General features: G+C 50.7%; 1 protein-coding gene across 7 annotated transcripts in view; it reads left to right on the top strand.

Moving 5' to 3' along the window:
• The window catches only part of LOC130539183 (disco-interacting protein 2 homolog C), a 59,474-nt gene that overhangs the window by 15,806 nt on the left and 26,987 nt on the right, over positions 1–16,681 (top strand). For 5 of the 7 annotated variants that reach the window (XM_057057364.1, XM_057057361.1, XM_057057362.1 and 2 more), the window contains 3 exons: positions 15,060–15,131; positions 16,106–16,216; positions 16,299–16,424. In XM_057057364.1, the coding sequence (XP_056913344.1) occupies positions 15,060–15,131; positions 16,106–16,216; positions 16,299–16,424 (309 nt within the window). Of the gene's footprint in view, positions 1–10,502; positions 11,126–13,607; positions 14,965–15,059; positions 15,132–16,105; positions 16,217–16,298; positions 16,425–16,681 lie in introns of those variants that run through there. The other 2 variants (XM_057057366.1, XM_057057367.1) reach the window with 2 other exon arrangements.

Genomic DNA, 16,681 nt, shown 5'->3' with positions numbered 1-16,681 from the left:
CACACACTCTCATTCCCATCATATGAACAACGGTGCTGGCAGTAAAATCCTCAGCTGTGCCTGAAGGTCACCACAAACACACACACACACTCTCACAGTTGGTTTATTAATGTAACTGGGACAGTATTCTTTTGTTTATTGATTCATATTTAATGTGTTTGTTCAGGGCCGTCTGGATGAAACCATGTGAAACGAACGTGTGTGTGTGTGTGTGTGTGTGTGTGTGTGTGTGTGTGTGTGTGTGTGTGGTGTCATGGTCTGTAATACCGCAGCAACAGTTCTGTATTGACTAAAACGTCTCTGATATTTGACATCCGTCGACCCGACTGGCTGATTCTCAGAACCAGAACCAGCATCTGAGAGGAGAAGCTGTTTGCAACAGAAAACGTATTCTACCCATCCACTCATCCACTCATCCACTCATCCATCCACGCAGCCAGCCACGCAGCCAGCCACGCAGCCAGCCACGCAGCCAGCCACGCAGCCAGCCACGCAGCCAGCCACGCAGCCAGCCACGCAGCCAGCCACGCAGCCAGCCACGCAGCCAGCCACGCAGCCAGCCACGCAGCCAGCCACGCAGCCAGCCACGCAGCCAGCCACGCAGCCAGCCACGCAGCCAGCCAGCCAGCCAGCCAGCCAGCCAGCCAGCCAGCCAGCCAGCCAGCCAGCCAGCCAGCCAGCCAGCCAGCCAGCCAGCCAGCCAGCCAGCCAGCCAGCCAGCCAGCCAGCCAGCCAGCCAGCCAGCCAGCCAGCCAGCCAGCCAGCCAGCCAGCCAGCCAGCCAGCCAGCCAGCCAGCCAGCCAGCCAGCCAGCCAGCCAGCCATCCATCCATCCACTCATCCATCCATCCATCATCCATCCATCCATCCACCCATCCACTCATCCATCCATCCACTCATCCATCCACTCATCCATCCATCAACCATCTGTTGTTCCTGGGGGTGCTGGAATCTATCCCAGCATTTATGGGGACATGTATTGTGCCTGACCAACCTCACTGTTGTATTTGAGTCATTTGAAGGATCAACTCTTCCTTTTGTTGTGTTACTCTCTTTTGGGGTGGTCCAGGTTGCCAACACTGCCCCCTATGTTATTCTCCGGTACTGCAAAATCTGGCCAGTGAACTATGGCTAAGGTCTCCACTGATCTCTGATTATTTAGTGAGTGTATAATGTTCTTAAAGAGGCTGGATTAAAGATCTGCAGCAGAGGAATTTCAACAGGTTCAGGTGTCAAAAGGTTCTTTAGGCATTTGGAATTTCTGGAAGTTGTTTGCAACATGATCCTGATCCTCAGAGGAACCAGAACCACAAGGATGTGCACCAGCAGCTGTCTGGGGTTTATTTAGCTGCCACTGGGCACTTCTCATTATCTAGGTGACCTGTTACACCTATGTGTGTGTGTGTGTGTGTGTGTGTGTGTGTGTGTGTGTGTGTGTGTGTGTGTGTGTGTGTGTGTGTGACCTGAGCTTCTTCCCCTCCTGTGATGGACTGGAGCTTTTTGGTCTTTTTTTAGGTGGGACACACAGACGCTGGCTCCTGCCACTGACCCTGTGGATGACCTCTGACCTCTCACACACTCAACTGTTGCTCCAGTACTCGAGTAGATTCCACACTTTCTCCCTCCGAGTGGTTTTTGGTAAAATGAGCTAATGGCAGCTGACAAAAGCTTCAGAACCGAATATTGCGAGATGAAATGACGCTAATAACATTTTCTCAGGGGTGGAGGGAGGTGGAGGGCTCTGCACACCTGTAGGTCAGCACCATCAGTGACCTTGTGAATCCAGGAGGACCCAGGCGCAGGACTGGAGGGTCAAACATTCGTCATCACCTCACTAATTATCCTGCCATCAGTTAACGAGTTGAACTCCAGACCTCCTGTTCGGCTGCTTCACTTCTTATTTGACTTGGATTATTCAAATGATGCAGTCGGACTTGAACAGAGGTGAAACACTTCTGAGAATGAGTATTTTAGTATATGGAACGAGAACACACACACACACACACACACACACACACCACACACACACACACGACACGAGTGTATTAATAGACGCAGGGAGACACGGTGATCCCACATGGCCGCAGCATTCCTCCTCTGATGGCACACACACTCTAGGGAGACGTGTGTGTGATCATGTGACTAAAGGCTTCAGCCCCGACTTTGACCTGGGTCGATCAGACGTTGATAAACGATTCAAGCGTGGATTTGACTTCTTTCTGCTTTGTTTTCAGGCGATCTGATGTGAGACTCTTGTCTGTCTGGTGCTGAATGTAGCCGCAGGGTTCTGGAGATCCTCATGAACATAAACATATGACTGGCCAGAGCTCGCGCTTTCTTCCCAGCAGCCCTCAGGGAGCCACATCTCGCCGCTAACCTCAAGATCTCATGACCTGTTTAAGAGAAGGAGGCCTTCAGAGGCAGACACTGAGGTTATTGTCTGTACTCTGTAATTATAACCGTTAAAAGGATGAAAATGACGGCGTTTTTCCATCTTAAACTGTTCCAGCAGTGTGTTGAGGTTGAACTTTACGGCTGTAGGTGGTTTGACAGGTTGTTCTCTCATTTTCTCTTATCATCAACCTTTTAAGTGAAGCAGGAAATGATGTCAGTTTGTCACATCAAACTTTAGAAAATGTGTTTGAGCACTTCCTGTTCTGACAGGAAGTCATGCTTACAGACCAAGCAATTATCAGCCAGGTCAGTGTCACTGGTCGTCCAGTTCAGAGTGGATCATCACAGCTGGTCTGTAGGACGCTCTGGTGGTGCGGGCGGGCCCAGAACCAGTACTGACGGTCTGTGGATCAGCAGCCAGACCCGGAAAAGTGTGACTGCAGTCGGGAATAAACTCCTGACCTCAAGGTGCAGAATGCTGAAACGGTTCGGAGGCTCCGATCCAGACGTGTTCTCCCCAGGGGAGGCGGCGTCCGCTCCGTCATCATCCATCACAGCCCACGGTTCACAGCAACGCCCTCTCCTGTTCTCCTTCCTGTGTGACAGGAAGTTGATGTGTTGAGGCGCTCTTCTGCTGCTGATCCACCGTCTCGGCTGTTTGGAGGGTCGAGCCGGTCCGGAGGGATTTGGCCACAGTCCTGCAGCACGTTGTTGTTGCTTCTGCCGCTCGCCGCCGCGGGAAACGGGCGTTTCATCATTAGCTGAGCTAATTCCCTCTCAAGTGGGCTCTACATGGGAAGACTGCGAGCGAGCCGCCTTCACTTACTGGGTGCTCGATCGATGATTATTGGATTAGCGTGGGACCGCAGTCACATGACCGCGTGCTTTTAACACCAATGAATTCTGATTTTACAGCAAGTTCTGCTTCTCAGTAGCAACAACGGCCTGAGAAATTCCGGCTTCTTTCCAGTGAATTCCAGCAGAATCCGAAGCGGAGCTGCTGGGCTATCTTTAGACACGCGCACTGTTATTCCGAATGTTCCTCACTCTTTATGGAATGCTGCTGCGCTCCGGGACGGGAAAGCCATTTTTGGAGCTGGTTGGTTTTCAGCTTGCGAGCTTTTCCCACTAGTTGGACCTTTAAAGCGGCTCAGTTTCGTTTCTAAAACGGGACGCTGGAGCTGAAACTCTACCAAAGTGCCAGGAATGTTGATGTGAAGCATTAACTGACCACACGACTGCAGCTCTTGGTGCTTTTGCTCCGCTGTGGAAGAAAAACCCATTTTCTTTGCTTTTACAAGTGTGAATTAAAGTGCTTGGAGAGAAACATCTGCTGGCTTTGAAGCAGGGACGTGGAACCAAAGTGTTTTTCAGTATTTAGACACAGCTCGTGGTTTTATTTCTCTTCTTAAGGGGAGTTTGCAGACTTTGTGCCACATTAAATCATTTTTCCTGCGTCAGACGTGCTGATATTTCGGTGTCAGATGGAGATTTAGGAGGTTTATCTCTGTCACACTGAGCATCCAGGCAACACTTTTCATATCTCATGTTGCACCAAAGCTGCTCTCTTTTTTTTTAATGTCATCATAAAATCTGCCAGCCACACGCGGCGGCTATCAGCAGTTTGCAGCGCGTCTCTGGGCCGTGACGGATGCCTGACAGGGAAGCCAGACGGAGGCCGTACAGACGCGGCTGCTATTGATCCGTCTCACGTCAGTGTTGGCCACCCAGCAGCAGGTGAGGAGATGCTCCCAGGCTTCTCCGCCTCTCGTTGAGCTTCGCCACGTGTGCTGATTGTGTGTTTGAGAACGCGCAGACGTTGACCAGAATATTCGCAACAGTTGTTGGAGCTCTGAACCATCGGACCTGCTGGTTCTGGGAAGCAACCTGGTGTTTCTGAAGGTCTGTCACAGTGCAGATCAAAACTAGTCCCTCCGCCTCGTGCACACACAGGAAACATGCTTGTGGGCAGAATCCTGCATTATTTATTGTGGACACGGGTGGATTTTCAGAATCTGGGTCTCTGTGATGACGGAGGATTTGTCAGCTGTCAACTTTCAGCGAGGAGCCAAATTTTGGGTTGTAAAATATGGAAATGTTAGAGTTTGGTGTCCAGGAGACTCCCTCAGATGTTGCACGGAGTGTTTATGAAAGGTGGTGAGGCGGCTGCTCATCCGCCTGTGAGAGGAATGTTAAAGAGGACGGGCCAGACGTGTCCCACCCCCGGGTCACGGAGGTTTCGACACTACCAGGGGGGACAGAGACCATCGACGGGCCAAAACCGACACCTGTTGGAAGCAGAGTCTCGGAGACTGCTCGCGCACGAAGGTGTCGTGCAGCAGAAAGACTCATTCTGTCTAAAACACGTCGGTCCGCTCTCTCAGCTCCATTCCACCTTAAATCCTGCAACTGTAGTTTTGATTTAAGGAGGTTTAGTCTGAGCAAAGTGACCATAAATGGACACGGAGCTCAGAGTGACAACAAGAGTGAAGGATGGTGGGAAAAGACCAAAAGAGGTGTATGAAGGGGAGGAGCAGAGCGAGGTTCCAGGGACAAGAGCAACAATGGGAGGTGGAGGGATGGAAGGAAAGAGTGCAGAGCAGAAGGGAGGAAAGGGATCAAGTAGCCTTCTGAAACAGAACAAAATGTCCTGTAGCAGATGGAGAGAAGACAGTGGCAGCCTGAGCTAACGTTACCTTTGTCCCGGACGCTCCAGACTGTCCACCACCAGAAGGTGTGTGGGTTCAAATCCCACAGAGTGACAAAGGTCTCCTGAGCACATCCTGGGACGATTATTTATATGGTGCACGAGTCATTTGGTGTAAATAACCTGTGTTTACAGTTGAAACGCAGCGTCTACAGACAACCACGCCTGTCGCTCTGATTCTGACTGTGTGTGTGTGTGGGTGTGTGTGTGGGTGTGTGTGTGTGTGTGTGGGGTGTGTGTGTGTGTACAGGTGTGTGAGTGCAGCAGAGTGTCCGTGTCACACTGAGTGCATTTAGAGGTGAAGTGACAGATTTGGAGCAGTGGCCACTGAAACTGTGTCACATTTAAATAATGCACACACACACACACACACACACACACACACACACACACACACACACACACACGGACCAGAGATGTTAGTTGGTTTGTTATCATTCTTCACTGTCAGTGCTTTTGTAATTATGTGGAATTAGAACCCCACATTGGGAGTGTGACATCTGCAGTGTGATGAAGGTGGTGGTGATGATGATGATGAAGATGCATGTTTTCCAGTTTTGGAAGCTTCTGGGTGGACGTTCCAGACCTGGTCACGAGAGAAACGGCCTCTCTGCTGGTTTTTGGCAGCTGTTCTGCACCCACCTGTTGCATCAACAACCAAACGATCCTGAACCGACGTGTGAAACGAGCTTCGGCTCACCGGAGCGTCACGACTCTTCCTGCGGGATCTGCTCTTCCCGTCTTCTCTGCAGCAGCGTTACCGACATACCAGAAGTTCCTGCTTCCGCCTGTCATCGCTGGCCCCCCTCAGAGGGACCCCCTGCTGAGGGGGGCCAGCGGCCGCCCTCCGCCTCGTCCGCCTGTCTTTCTCTGGAATTCTGTGTGTTATTAGTTCACCATGACGACAGTTTATCGTCACGTCTGAAGACGACGTTTTGGTCTGTTATGAAGGAAATGAGCAACAGAATATTCAGAAATCTGCTGATGCTGCTTGTTGAGCCACAGGATCACAGTTTGGATCCTTTACTCCGAACCTCGTGGAATCGGGAGAATCTGTGACATCATCCCATCCATGCTCGTGCATTTAAATGAAGTCTTCAGGAAGCGTTGGGAGAGGTGATTAATTTGGGTGACGTCCCAGATTACCATCCTGATCCAGGAATTTCCAGGGTCATCTTATGATGATCAAAGGATCAGAGGGACGTTGACCCTTGATCTTCCAAGGATCAAATGAAGCCAAGCAGCTCATTTCCTGTATCTGTTGCTGTTTGATGGAGCGCCGAGCTCGTTTGGTTTTAAAGGATATTAAATTCCCTCCTCTGGAGAAAACAAAAGCGATTTCACTGGATAAAGTTGACAATCAGGGTGTCTAAAACGAGATGGGTTTTGTTTGCCCCGGGGGATTGTGGGTATTGTAGTCTCTTCTGAGCGGCGGTGCGGTTTTGCTGCTGGATGTGGGTCCGTGTGCGTCCGTGTGTGTGAAGCTGTCACCGCCGTCATGTCCATGTGCGCGTGTTGGTTTTAGCCCGAGGTGAGTTTGCAGCTCTGCAGGATGTCTGCGTCCTGACTCGGTCGGCTTCTCCGTTTCCTTTCTGCCTCTCTTCAACATCCTGTTTTCACGCAGGGGTAAAGTCCTTCAGCAAACACCTGAGCAGTGGTTTTTGTCCACCTTTGGTCCATTTTAAAGGCCACTTCACAGCCTGAACTGGGATGAGGTCTCACTGGAGACGGTTTACCTGTGGGGAAATGGGACATTTGACTAACTTTTAAGTCCTCCTGTACCTTCCGGTTTGTCCCCACCTGCGAGCCGAACCCACACACTAGTTCATCTTTACGCTCTCGGTCTAATGTGGGTTTTAGGGGACGAGATGTTGTCGGGTTGTCCAGGGGCCTCAGGAGGGTCTGATTAATGGCTCCTGTCGTCTCCACCTGCAACCTGTGCTCACCTTTAAAACACTTTTATTCCCATGGAAACATTTGGGTCTTTTCTCACCTGCCGGCCGACTCGCAGGTTTTCCTGCAGCATCGAGAGGAGAAGCGAGGTCGGTTTTTAAAAGGTCGAATGTCTGCAAACAGCACTGCACAGCTTCAACACTTCAGCTGCCAGGCTACAGCGTGCTGTGTGTGTGAGTGTGTGTGTGTGAGTGTGTGTGTGTGAGTGTGTGTGCGTGAGTGTGTGTGTGTGAGTGTGTGTTGTGAGTGTGTGTGTGTGAGTGTGTGTGCAGCTGAATTCGATTCATTACTGTTTATTGACATGAATATAACATAAGATGAGCTGCCAGAGACACTGAAATATAGTGTAAAAAACCACACAGCCGAACACATGAAAAATGCATCAGTCTGTCTCTCTCTCTCACTCCCCCTCTCTCTCTCTCTCTCTCTCTCTCTCCCTCTCTGTCTCTCTCTCTCTCTCTCTCTCCCTCTCTCTGTCTCTCTCTCTTTTTCTCTTCCTCCCTCTTCTTCATCCTCATTTCTCCATCTCTTGGTGCAGCAGCCAGTGACTCACGGAAGCCCTGAGAATTCATCCGAGAGAACTAAAATTTTGACAGATAGAAGGTTCTTTTTTTTTTATTGCTCACACACACACACACACACACACACACACACACACACACACACCACACACACACACACACACTCAGAGCCTTTCAGGGAGTTGAGTCGTGGAGAATGTGATGGAATCGGAGCCTCTCTCTTTCTCCTCACCCTATAATAAATTAATTTGGGGTTAATTGATGATCCCAGCCTGTTGCTTCCCATTAAACCAGCGTTTGTGACTTCCTGCTCTTCCCACCTGCAGCAGAGTACCGTCTCCTCTGGTGGTCAGGTGGTTGTTTAGATGCTGCTCACCTGGTGAAATGTTGAGGGAGTTTCCTCACTGCACCAGTCAGACGTTTCCAATATAAAGGTTGCCATGGTGACAAGTAAGATAATTGTCATATCCTGGATTTGCAGGTTGTGACGCTGTGAACTGCATGTGCACAAGGGGGCGATCTGTCAGTCTGGTGGTAAAACCAGCACAGATTTGGTCTTTTATCCCAGTCAAATGTGTCCAATGCTGGGTTTGTTATTGTTCTGGGGTTTCAGATCTGCAGCTCAGGACAGTTTCCTTGTTTTCCGCCGCCGTGTCTCATTTCCTGTCGCATCAACAGACCGTTAAATCATTTTCACCCATGTGCAGGTTGGAAAGGGAAGCAGGTCTTTACCGACTTTAATGGGCTCATCTAAATGTAAATGAGCAGCCTGTCTGTCTGCCTGTCTGTCTGTCTGCCTGTCTGCCTGCCTGCCTGCCTGTTTGCCTGTCTGCCTGTCTGCCTGCCTGCCTGTCTGTCTGCCTGTCTGTCTGCCTGCCTGCCTGCCTGCCTGTGTTTGCCTGTCTGCCTGTCTGTCTGCCTGTCTGCCTGTCTGTCTGCCTGCCTGCCTGTCTGTCTGCCTGCCTGCCTGCCTGTCTGTCTGCCTGCCTGTCTGCCTGCCTGTCTGTCTGCCTGCCTGCCTGTCTGTCTGCCTGCCTGTCTGCCTGTCTGCCTGCCTGTCTGCCTGTCTGCCTGCTTGCCTGTCTGTCTGCCTGTCTGCCTGCCTGTCTGCCTGTCTGTCTGCCTGCCTGCCTGTTTGCCTGTCTGCCTGCCTGTCTGCCTGTCTGCCTGCTTGCCTGCCTGTCTGCCTGCTTGCCTGCCTGTCTGCCTGTCTGCCTGCTTGCCTGCCTGTCTGCCTGTCTGCCTGCTTGCCTGTCTGCCTGCCTGTCTGCCTGTCTGCCTGCTTGCCTGCCTGTCTGCCTGTTTGCCTGCCTGCCTGCCTGTCTGCCTGTCTGCCTGCCTGTCTGCCTGCCTGTCTGCCTGCCTGTCTGCCTGCCTGTCTGCCTGCCTGTCTGCCTGTCTGCCTGCCTCCTGCCTGCCTGTCTGCCTGTCTGCCTGCCTGTCTGCCTGCCTGTCTGTCTGTCTGCCTGCCTGTCTGCCTGCCTGTCTGCCTGCCTGTCTGCCTGTCTGCCTGCCTGTCTGCCTGCCTGTCTGCCTGCCTGTCTGCCTGTCTGCCTGTCTGCCTGCCTGTCTGCCTGCCTGTCTGCCTGTCTGCCTGCCTGTCTGTCTGTCTGCCTGCCTGCCTGTCTGCCTGTCTGCCTGCCTGTCTGTCTGCCTGTCTTTCTGCCTGCCTGTCTGCCTGTCTCATACTGTATATCTTGTTATATTTGTATTGATATTTGTTTGCAGTTTTTAATCCCCTGCTTAGGTAGTGAAATCCTTATTTTTCAGAAGGTGATGAGGTCATCATCAGTGTGTAAACTGTTTTTAAGAGTGAGGAAAGTGATGATTAATCTAATTTTAGATGTGATTTTACAGACTGATGAGACTCTGCAGCCACCAGCTGCTCCCACTGTTTACAGGTCAAACTGGGATTTGGTTTGTTTCACCAACCTGTGTGTGTGTGTGTGTGTGTGCGTGCGTGCGTGTGTGTGTGTGTGGTGTGTTAGAGCTGGGGATTAGCCATATTAGCCCTGTCAGATACACACATGTGGCTGCAGGTGCTGTGGAAACTCAATCTGCACAGTTAGAACGACTGGGTCACCAGGGTTGTTAAACCCTCACTCTGTCTCTCTGTCTCTCTGTGTCTCTGTGTCTCTGTCTCTGTCTCTCTGTGTCTCTGTCCTCTTTGTCTCTGTCCTCTGTGTCTCTGTCTCTCTGTGTCTGTGTCTCTGTCCTCTGTGTCTCTGTCTCTCTGTGTCTCTGTCCTCTGTCTCTCTGTGTCTCTGTGTCTCTGTCCTCTGTCTCTCTGTGTCTCTGTCTCTCTGTCTCTCTGTCTGTCTGTGTCTCTGTCCTGTGTCTCTGTCTCTCTGTCTCTCTGTCTCTCTGTGTCTCTGTCTCTCTGTGTCTCTGTGTCTCTGTCTCTCTGTCTCTGTCCTCTGTGTCTCTGTGTCTCTGTGTCTCTGTCTCTGTCTCTCTGTGTCTCTGTCTCTGTCTCTCTGTGTCTCTGTCTCTCTGTGTCTCTGTCCTCTGTGTCTCTGTCTCTCTGTGTCTCTGTCTCTCTGTGTCTCTGTCTCTGTCCCTCTGTCCTCTGTGTCTCTGTCCTCTGTGTCTCTGTCCTCTGTGTCTCTGTCTCTCTGTGTCTCTGTGTCTCTGTCTCTCTGTCTCTCTGTGTCTCTGTCTCTGTCCTCTGTCTCTGTCTCGGTCCGTCTCAGTCACTCAGGTCTCCAGTGCTTCTGTGTAGCTAAGTTCTGCTGGACAGACTTTAGCTGTGGGTGATTACTCTTCAGTAGCTAGTTTGTCCTGTGTGTCCGTGAGCTCAGCCTTCAGGAGTCCAGCTGAACCTTCTGGAGTGTTTCAGCTGAGTTCTGCTCCTGTAACATCTGGAATGGAGATGGTTTTTGGGTTTGGACCCTGATGCTTCTGGAAGGCTTCTCCTGCCACTGCAGAATAATGGTAGTCTCGCCGTGACAGCTGGAGGGAGGTTGACATCCTTCTTCAGGAGGATCTCCTCATGGTGGCTCAGTTCAACATAAATCATCCAAACCTGACAGGAAATGACATCACTGCGTCCCTAAGGTGGCTCCCCTGTAACCCCTGAGGTGTGGAGCTCTTCTGCTGTGGTGGTCTGTTGTGATCTGACTCCAGGTTCACTTGTGAACTCCAGGTTCACTTGTGCAGGAGCCCATTAGCGAAGCCGTGTGACAGCTGTCAGGAGGCTGGAGCCAGAGATGATAAAACCAGAAAAGCAAACAGAGGAAGACAGACATGCAAAACGAGCTTCTGAGCAACCTTCTGCAGGCTGATCCTCCGGGGAAAATGTGTTTTCTTTGATGCAGCACGCAGCAAGAATAAAAAAGAGCTCCTGACAGACGGAGGGAGCCGGAGCCGCGCTCCTCAGATCAGTGTTCCAGCAGCTCCTGCTGGTGTTTCCTCTGGGTCGGGTTCAGGCCGCCGCTGGCCGGAGGGACAGCAGCAGCTCGGAGGGTCACCTCTGCTGTCTCTGCACCAGACGGGATTCTAACCTTAGTCATTTGGTCCTGGAGGGTCCGAGGCTGCCGGAACGTCTGGAAGTGAGTACCAGTATTGCCAGTGTGAGGTGTGGACTTAAACCTAGCGTAGAACCCGTCTGTGGTCGGACATCTGAGTGATCCGCTAATATTTGCATGATCAGTTAGATGAGTGATCAAATGGACCTAATCTGGCCCAACAAAACACACCACAACACAACCAACAACCAGCCACCACACGGAGAATACAACCTGACATCAAAGCTGAGAGGAGATTACCCAGAATGCCACAGGACAGCGGGCAGCATTGAGGTGTGGCCACTGGATTAATGTCATTAATGGATAATCTAGTGGGATTAATGGGCGAAAGTTGGTGGATGCCCCCGAGAACTGGACATCAAACAACACAGAGAGGATCTCAGTAATCAAGCTTTAGGGCCCACTCGCACCGGCGCCGCCCGGAGGCCCAGGTTAGTCTAACCTGCACCAACCGGATCTTTGTTTATCCAGCGAACGCTAACCCAGCACACGTGTTCCTTCACCCTCGTCTGACGGAGGCCTCGGAGCTGCAGCGGAGGAGCTGGTGTTTGTTGTTAAAACTGGTCCATGAAGAGAGGAGGGCCGCTCCGGGGCCACGGGCCCACACCCACATTCCCTGCCCTCAACTCCTGGAGCCAAATTACTCCAGTTCCTCCACAATCATCGGTCTGCTGGTGTCGGTAGAAGCATAAGAACGTCACATAGCAGCACTCCCAGACGGACATTCACACGTTCTTGGGTGGTAGAAGCTCCGATCCAGTCGGGTGGCACCTCGATGTGCAGCCGGGTCGACCATCTGGGACACAGCGCCAACGCGTAGACGTAGATCCAGGCTGGATTTGCTTCTACCCCCTTTTACAAAGCTGGTCTGAGGTCCACCGCAATGTTTGAGCTGCTTCAGTAGAAAAGTCTGAAGCGAGGCGCCATGGTCCTGTAGATCACAGTGCATTCTGGGAGTTTTGCGTGGACGTCGAGCACGCGTGGTCGTTCCTGCGTTTGCTGGCCGAGTTTGATCGGACCTCGGTCAGGTCTCACACACTCCCCCAGGACATGTTGTGTGTCGTATATGTGTTCACGTTCCCACACTGAGAGGTTTTAGCGGCGCCTCGGAGCTTCCGACCTTCCTCTGTGGCAGATTCTGATTGTGTTATTAGCCCGTTTGTTCCATCCATGTGGGTAACCTGTTGTAGAGCAAATATTGGCAGGTCGGGGAGGAACGTGGGAACGTTTGCAGAGTAACGTCATGGATGTGATGTCATCGTCTCCTTTATCAGAATTATTAAACTAATATTATTTGACAGATAACAATACTTAGAGATCACTATTGGCCAATGTCATGAGGTTGATTCCATGCAGGGTAGTCGTCATAGCAACCGCTGGTGCTCCCCAGGGTCAAAGCCTAAGTAGTCTAGAGGTGTGTGTGTGTGTGTGTGTGTGTGTGTGTGTGTGTGTGTGTGGTGTGGTTTGTACCAAACGTTCAGGCTCAGTTTGATTGAACGGAGTCGGTCAGGTTTGAAACTCCCTTCACAGCCTTTCCGACCCCGGCGGTGACGCAGGTAACATCCAGCACAGGTGAAACTCTGCCTGTTTGCCAAAGGCGGTTCACACTCGGCTGCTCGGCTTCGCCTGTTCTCACTTTCTGACTGTTCTGAGCAGACTGACGAATCAAACCTGTTGCTTGTATTTGACCAAAAGAAGTCTTCACTTTATCCCTGGAATCAGTAAAACTAAACTATAATCCAAAACACACACACACACACACCTTTTTTCGTGTGTTTGCCCCTGTGAGTTTCAGTCCTGAGTCAGCACGTTGTTACTGTAAACACCTGCTGCAGCACCTGCACTCAGGTGTGTGTGTGTGTGTGTGTGTGTGTGTGATGACCTCATTCTTGAGGGACTTGTCGGGCGTTTCCTCTTTGTGTGTTTGTCAGGATGTGTGTGTGTGTGTGTGTGTGTCCCTCCATGGTGGTGCTGCTGTCACTCATAATATTTAATATTAATTTATTTTTGTAGCCATCTCACTCTTTGTTTTCTTAAATGTTTTTAAAAAAAAATTATAATCTGTGTTCTGGTGTTTTGGTATTTCTGCTCAGTCTGACAGAACAGACGTTCCTTTCTTCAATCTCACTTTCTTTTATTCCTTCCGTCTGTTTCCAGTTTAGGAGCTGGTTGATGACACACTGGGTCAGTGTCTCTCGTCTGGGCCTGATTCTTCTGTCTCCCCCCCCATATATATATATATGTATATATACAGTTTATATCTATCCCCTCTCTTCTCTTCCCCTCCCTCCCTCTCTCTCCCCCCCCCCTCTTTCTCCCCCCCCTCCCCCTCTCTCCCCCTCTCTCCCTCTCTCTCCCCCTCCCCTCCTCCTCTCCCCCCCCCCACTGTATATGGTAATAGACTCTCAGTGGTACAGTCTCTCCACATCCTCCTCTTTTTTCTGCATCATGTGATCATGTTGGTTTACCTGTGTCTGTCTGCACAGAGTTGATGATTTATTCACCTGTGGGCATTTCTAAGAAGCCTCCAACAATTGCCGTCCTTGTGTGCAGAAGGTCAAAGGTGAACGTGCAGGTGTAGAGAGGTGCCAGCTGGGATTCAGTCTGGTGCTTCACTGATTTCACATTTAAATTTTATTTAAAGTCAGATGTTAAATGTGGTAGAAAGTGTGGACGCCCACCCAGACGTCCTCCCGCAGGCAGACAGATGTGGCCTGATGCATGAAGCTAGAATGTTTTTGGCGGTCACAATTGTGCGTGTGAGATTAGAAATGTCGCCCCCTAGTGGCCCCAGGTAGACAAGACTTCCCACGTTATCGTCCTCAAAGGTGCAGAGAACAAACGATGAAAGGACATTTATGTCAAACTCTGCTTACACAAACATCCCTTCAAGGCCAAGACTCCAGTGTATCATTGCATTCAGTTGCTATGGTGACGTCCACAGATTCTGTCGTGTCTGAATGAAAGATTTAGATTTTGATCACGCCAGCAGTTGAACCTGAAGTTAAGCGTGGATAAGTTTGGTGTGTGTGTGTGTGTGTGTGTGTGTGTGTGTGTGTGTGTGTGTGTGTGAGTGTGTAAACTTCATGTCGACGGACGAGTCATCCTCTGAGATAAACCTGCTTTCTCTGTCCTTTCTTGACCTTTGACCTCCTGCTCGTCCACCACTCCCATCGCAGGGCTGGACGGAGGCACTTGGTGATTACTTGAAACCTGTTTCTTTCTGTTTTATTGTGGAGTCAAGGTCAGACCTCCCTCTGGAAACCCCCTTTTTCTTTTTAAATTGAAGCATTTTCCAGCTTCTCTTTCTCTCTGCGGGCTAGTGGGCTCCCGACAGCGATGCTAATTAGCGCCATGTGCTGTAGCTCTTCCCCTCACACGCTGATCCGGCTCAGCTAATCACATGGATGTATATGTGAGACGGATTTGTCAAGCTTGACACACGAACATCTTTTTTCCTTGTTTGACAAATCTGCTGCCGTTTGAGCGTTCCATTTTCCCAGATTTGTTTTCATCCTCCTGAATCAGAGGAATCCAAATATCGTGTTATCAAAGACTTGTCGTGTTTTCATAAACTGCCCGTGGAATCAATGAATGAATGAATGAATGAATGAATGAAGTAGCAGCAGTGTTGATACGCAAGACTCAGCCGAGTTTATTTAATATTCCAGCTGTTTTTCCAACGTTCTCCTGGAAATTCCAAAGCTTTTCTTTCCAGCTTTCGGCTGGTTTGTTGTCCAGGTGCTCAGGATGGTTTTGGAGGACCCGATCGCTCTTCTGCTGATTGTAGCGCCACTTATTGCTTCGCTCATGAAAAGCACGTGCACGGCTCTGAATCTGAACTCCACGGCCCGTCCCATCTGGTCCGACATCAACCAAACGCGATCGGTGGTTCCTGTGTGTGCTTTCATCTCCCGGAGAAACATCCGGTTTAACATCCTTTGTCTTTCTTTGACAGGTGACATCACACAGAAGGGCTACGAGAAGAAGCGATCCAAGCTGATTGGTGCCTTCTTCCCCCAGATCCAAGGTAACACACACACCCGTGCACGTGCTGGCGCCTTTTCAGAACCAGCTGGACCATGCAGAACATTGATATTGTTGATTTGTGTGTGTGTGTGTTGTGTGTGTGTGTGTTGTGTGTGTGTGTGTGTGTGTGTGTGGTGTGTGTGTGTGTGTGTGTGTGTGATCATCCCTGGGTGTTGCACAGGCACCCAGGACTTGTTATAATGAATCTGTCCTGCTGTAATCCGGATTAGATTAGGCTGAACATCTCAAACTCATTATCTTCAGCGTCTCAGGGCCAACAATGTTTCGTCCTTGGTTCAACAGAACTGAGGATGTTTATTAGTCATTTATTTATATCATGATTTGTTTAAAAATGTTGGAGAATTGATCCCATTTCTCCCCATTCGCTCCATCGGATTCAGATGGATTATGTTGCTTCAGGATGAGGCGCTGGGAGCGGAACCCTCTCCAGAACTGCTGCTTCCAACACTTCCTTTTCTAATAGAACTGAACCAAAATTAGACCAAAATCTAATAATGTCAATAAGATTAATGCAAGTCACCACCTTTGCCACCATCTAGTGAATGTACTGGTGGGGTTCTGTACTGGTGGGGTTCTGTACTGGTGGGGTTCTGTACTGGTGGAGCTCTGTACTGGTGGAGCTCTGTACTGGTGGGGTTCTGTACTGGCGGGGTTCTGTACTGGCGGGGTTCTGTACTGGTGGGTTTCTGTACTGGTGGGGTTCTGTACTGGTGGGGTTCTGTGCTGGTGGGGTTCTGTACTGGTGGGGTTCTGTGCTGGTGGGGTTCTGTACTGGTGGGGTTCTGTACTGGTGGGGTTCTGTACTGGTGGGGTTCTGTACCACCCTCTGAGGCTCAGCTGACGAGTTTCAAAATAAGTGCATGATGTTTTTCAGTTTTGGCTCCTGTTAGATTAGTTCCTCCCCCCCAACCTCGGCTGGTTAAGGTGACCCATCCTGAGTCTGTTCTTCTCCAGGAATGGATCTGTCCATTGGCCAGGAGAGGAGAGCCCCGGTCACCCCGTCCTCGTCATCCCGTTACCACCGCCGACGCTCCTCTGGCGCCAGAGACGAGCGTTACCGATCAGGTAGGGGACACTAATGAAATCACGAGCCAGCACCCATCAGCCTGGTAAACTGTTTGTCACATCTGCTGTCACGTTCCTCCAGATGTGCACACTGAGGCGGTGCAAGCAGCCCTGGCCAAGCACAAAGAGAGGAAGATGGCCGTGCCGATGCCTTCCAAACGGCGGTCGCTGGTGGTCCAGACCTCCATGGATGCCTACACACCACCAGGTACACGAGCAGATGAGGCCGTCAGCACCTTTACATCCAGTTGAGTCCAGCGCTGCTCAAAATGCGACTTTGGCATGTTTGGGTCTGCCTCCTCCTTGGCGCGTTGGTGTAGAGACACCAAACTTTCTCAGAACCTGGCTAAATTAGGGGAATTGTAATTTTCTTGTAATTAGCCCGGGGGTGGGCAAAGATATATTTGTTTTCAAGGCCTTGAAATTCAATTGTAACTAATAGGGGAGGCCTGGAAAATCCTGGAA

This window comes from Takifugu flavidus, chromosome 15 (genome assembly GCF_003711565.1).
Source record: "Takifugu flavidus isolate HTHZ2018 chromosome 15, ASM371156v2, whole genome shotgun sequence".
In the NCBI taxonomy this organism is placed as follows: domain Eukaryota; kingdom Metazoa; phylum Chordata; class Actinopteri; order Tetraodontiformes; family Tetraodontidae; genus Takifugu; species Takifugu flavidus.
Note: the sequence above shows the minus strand (reverse complement) of the source record. Positions and strands in the feature narration are given on the sequence as shown.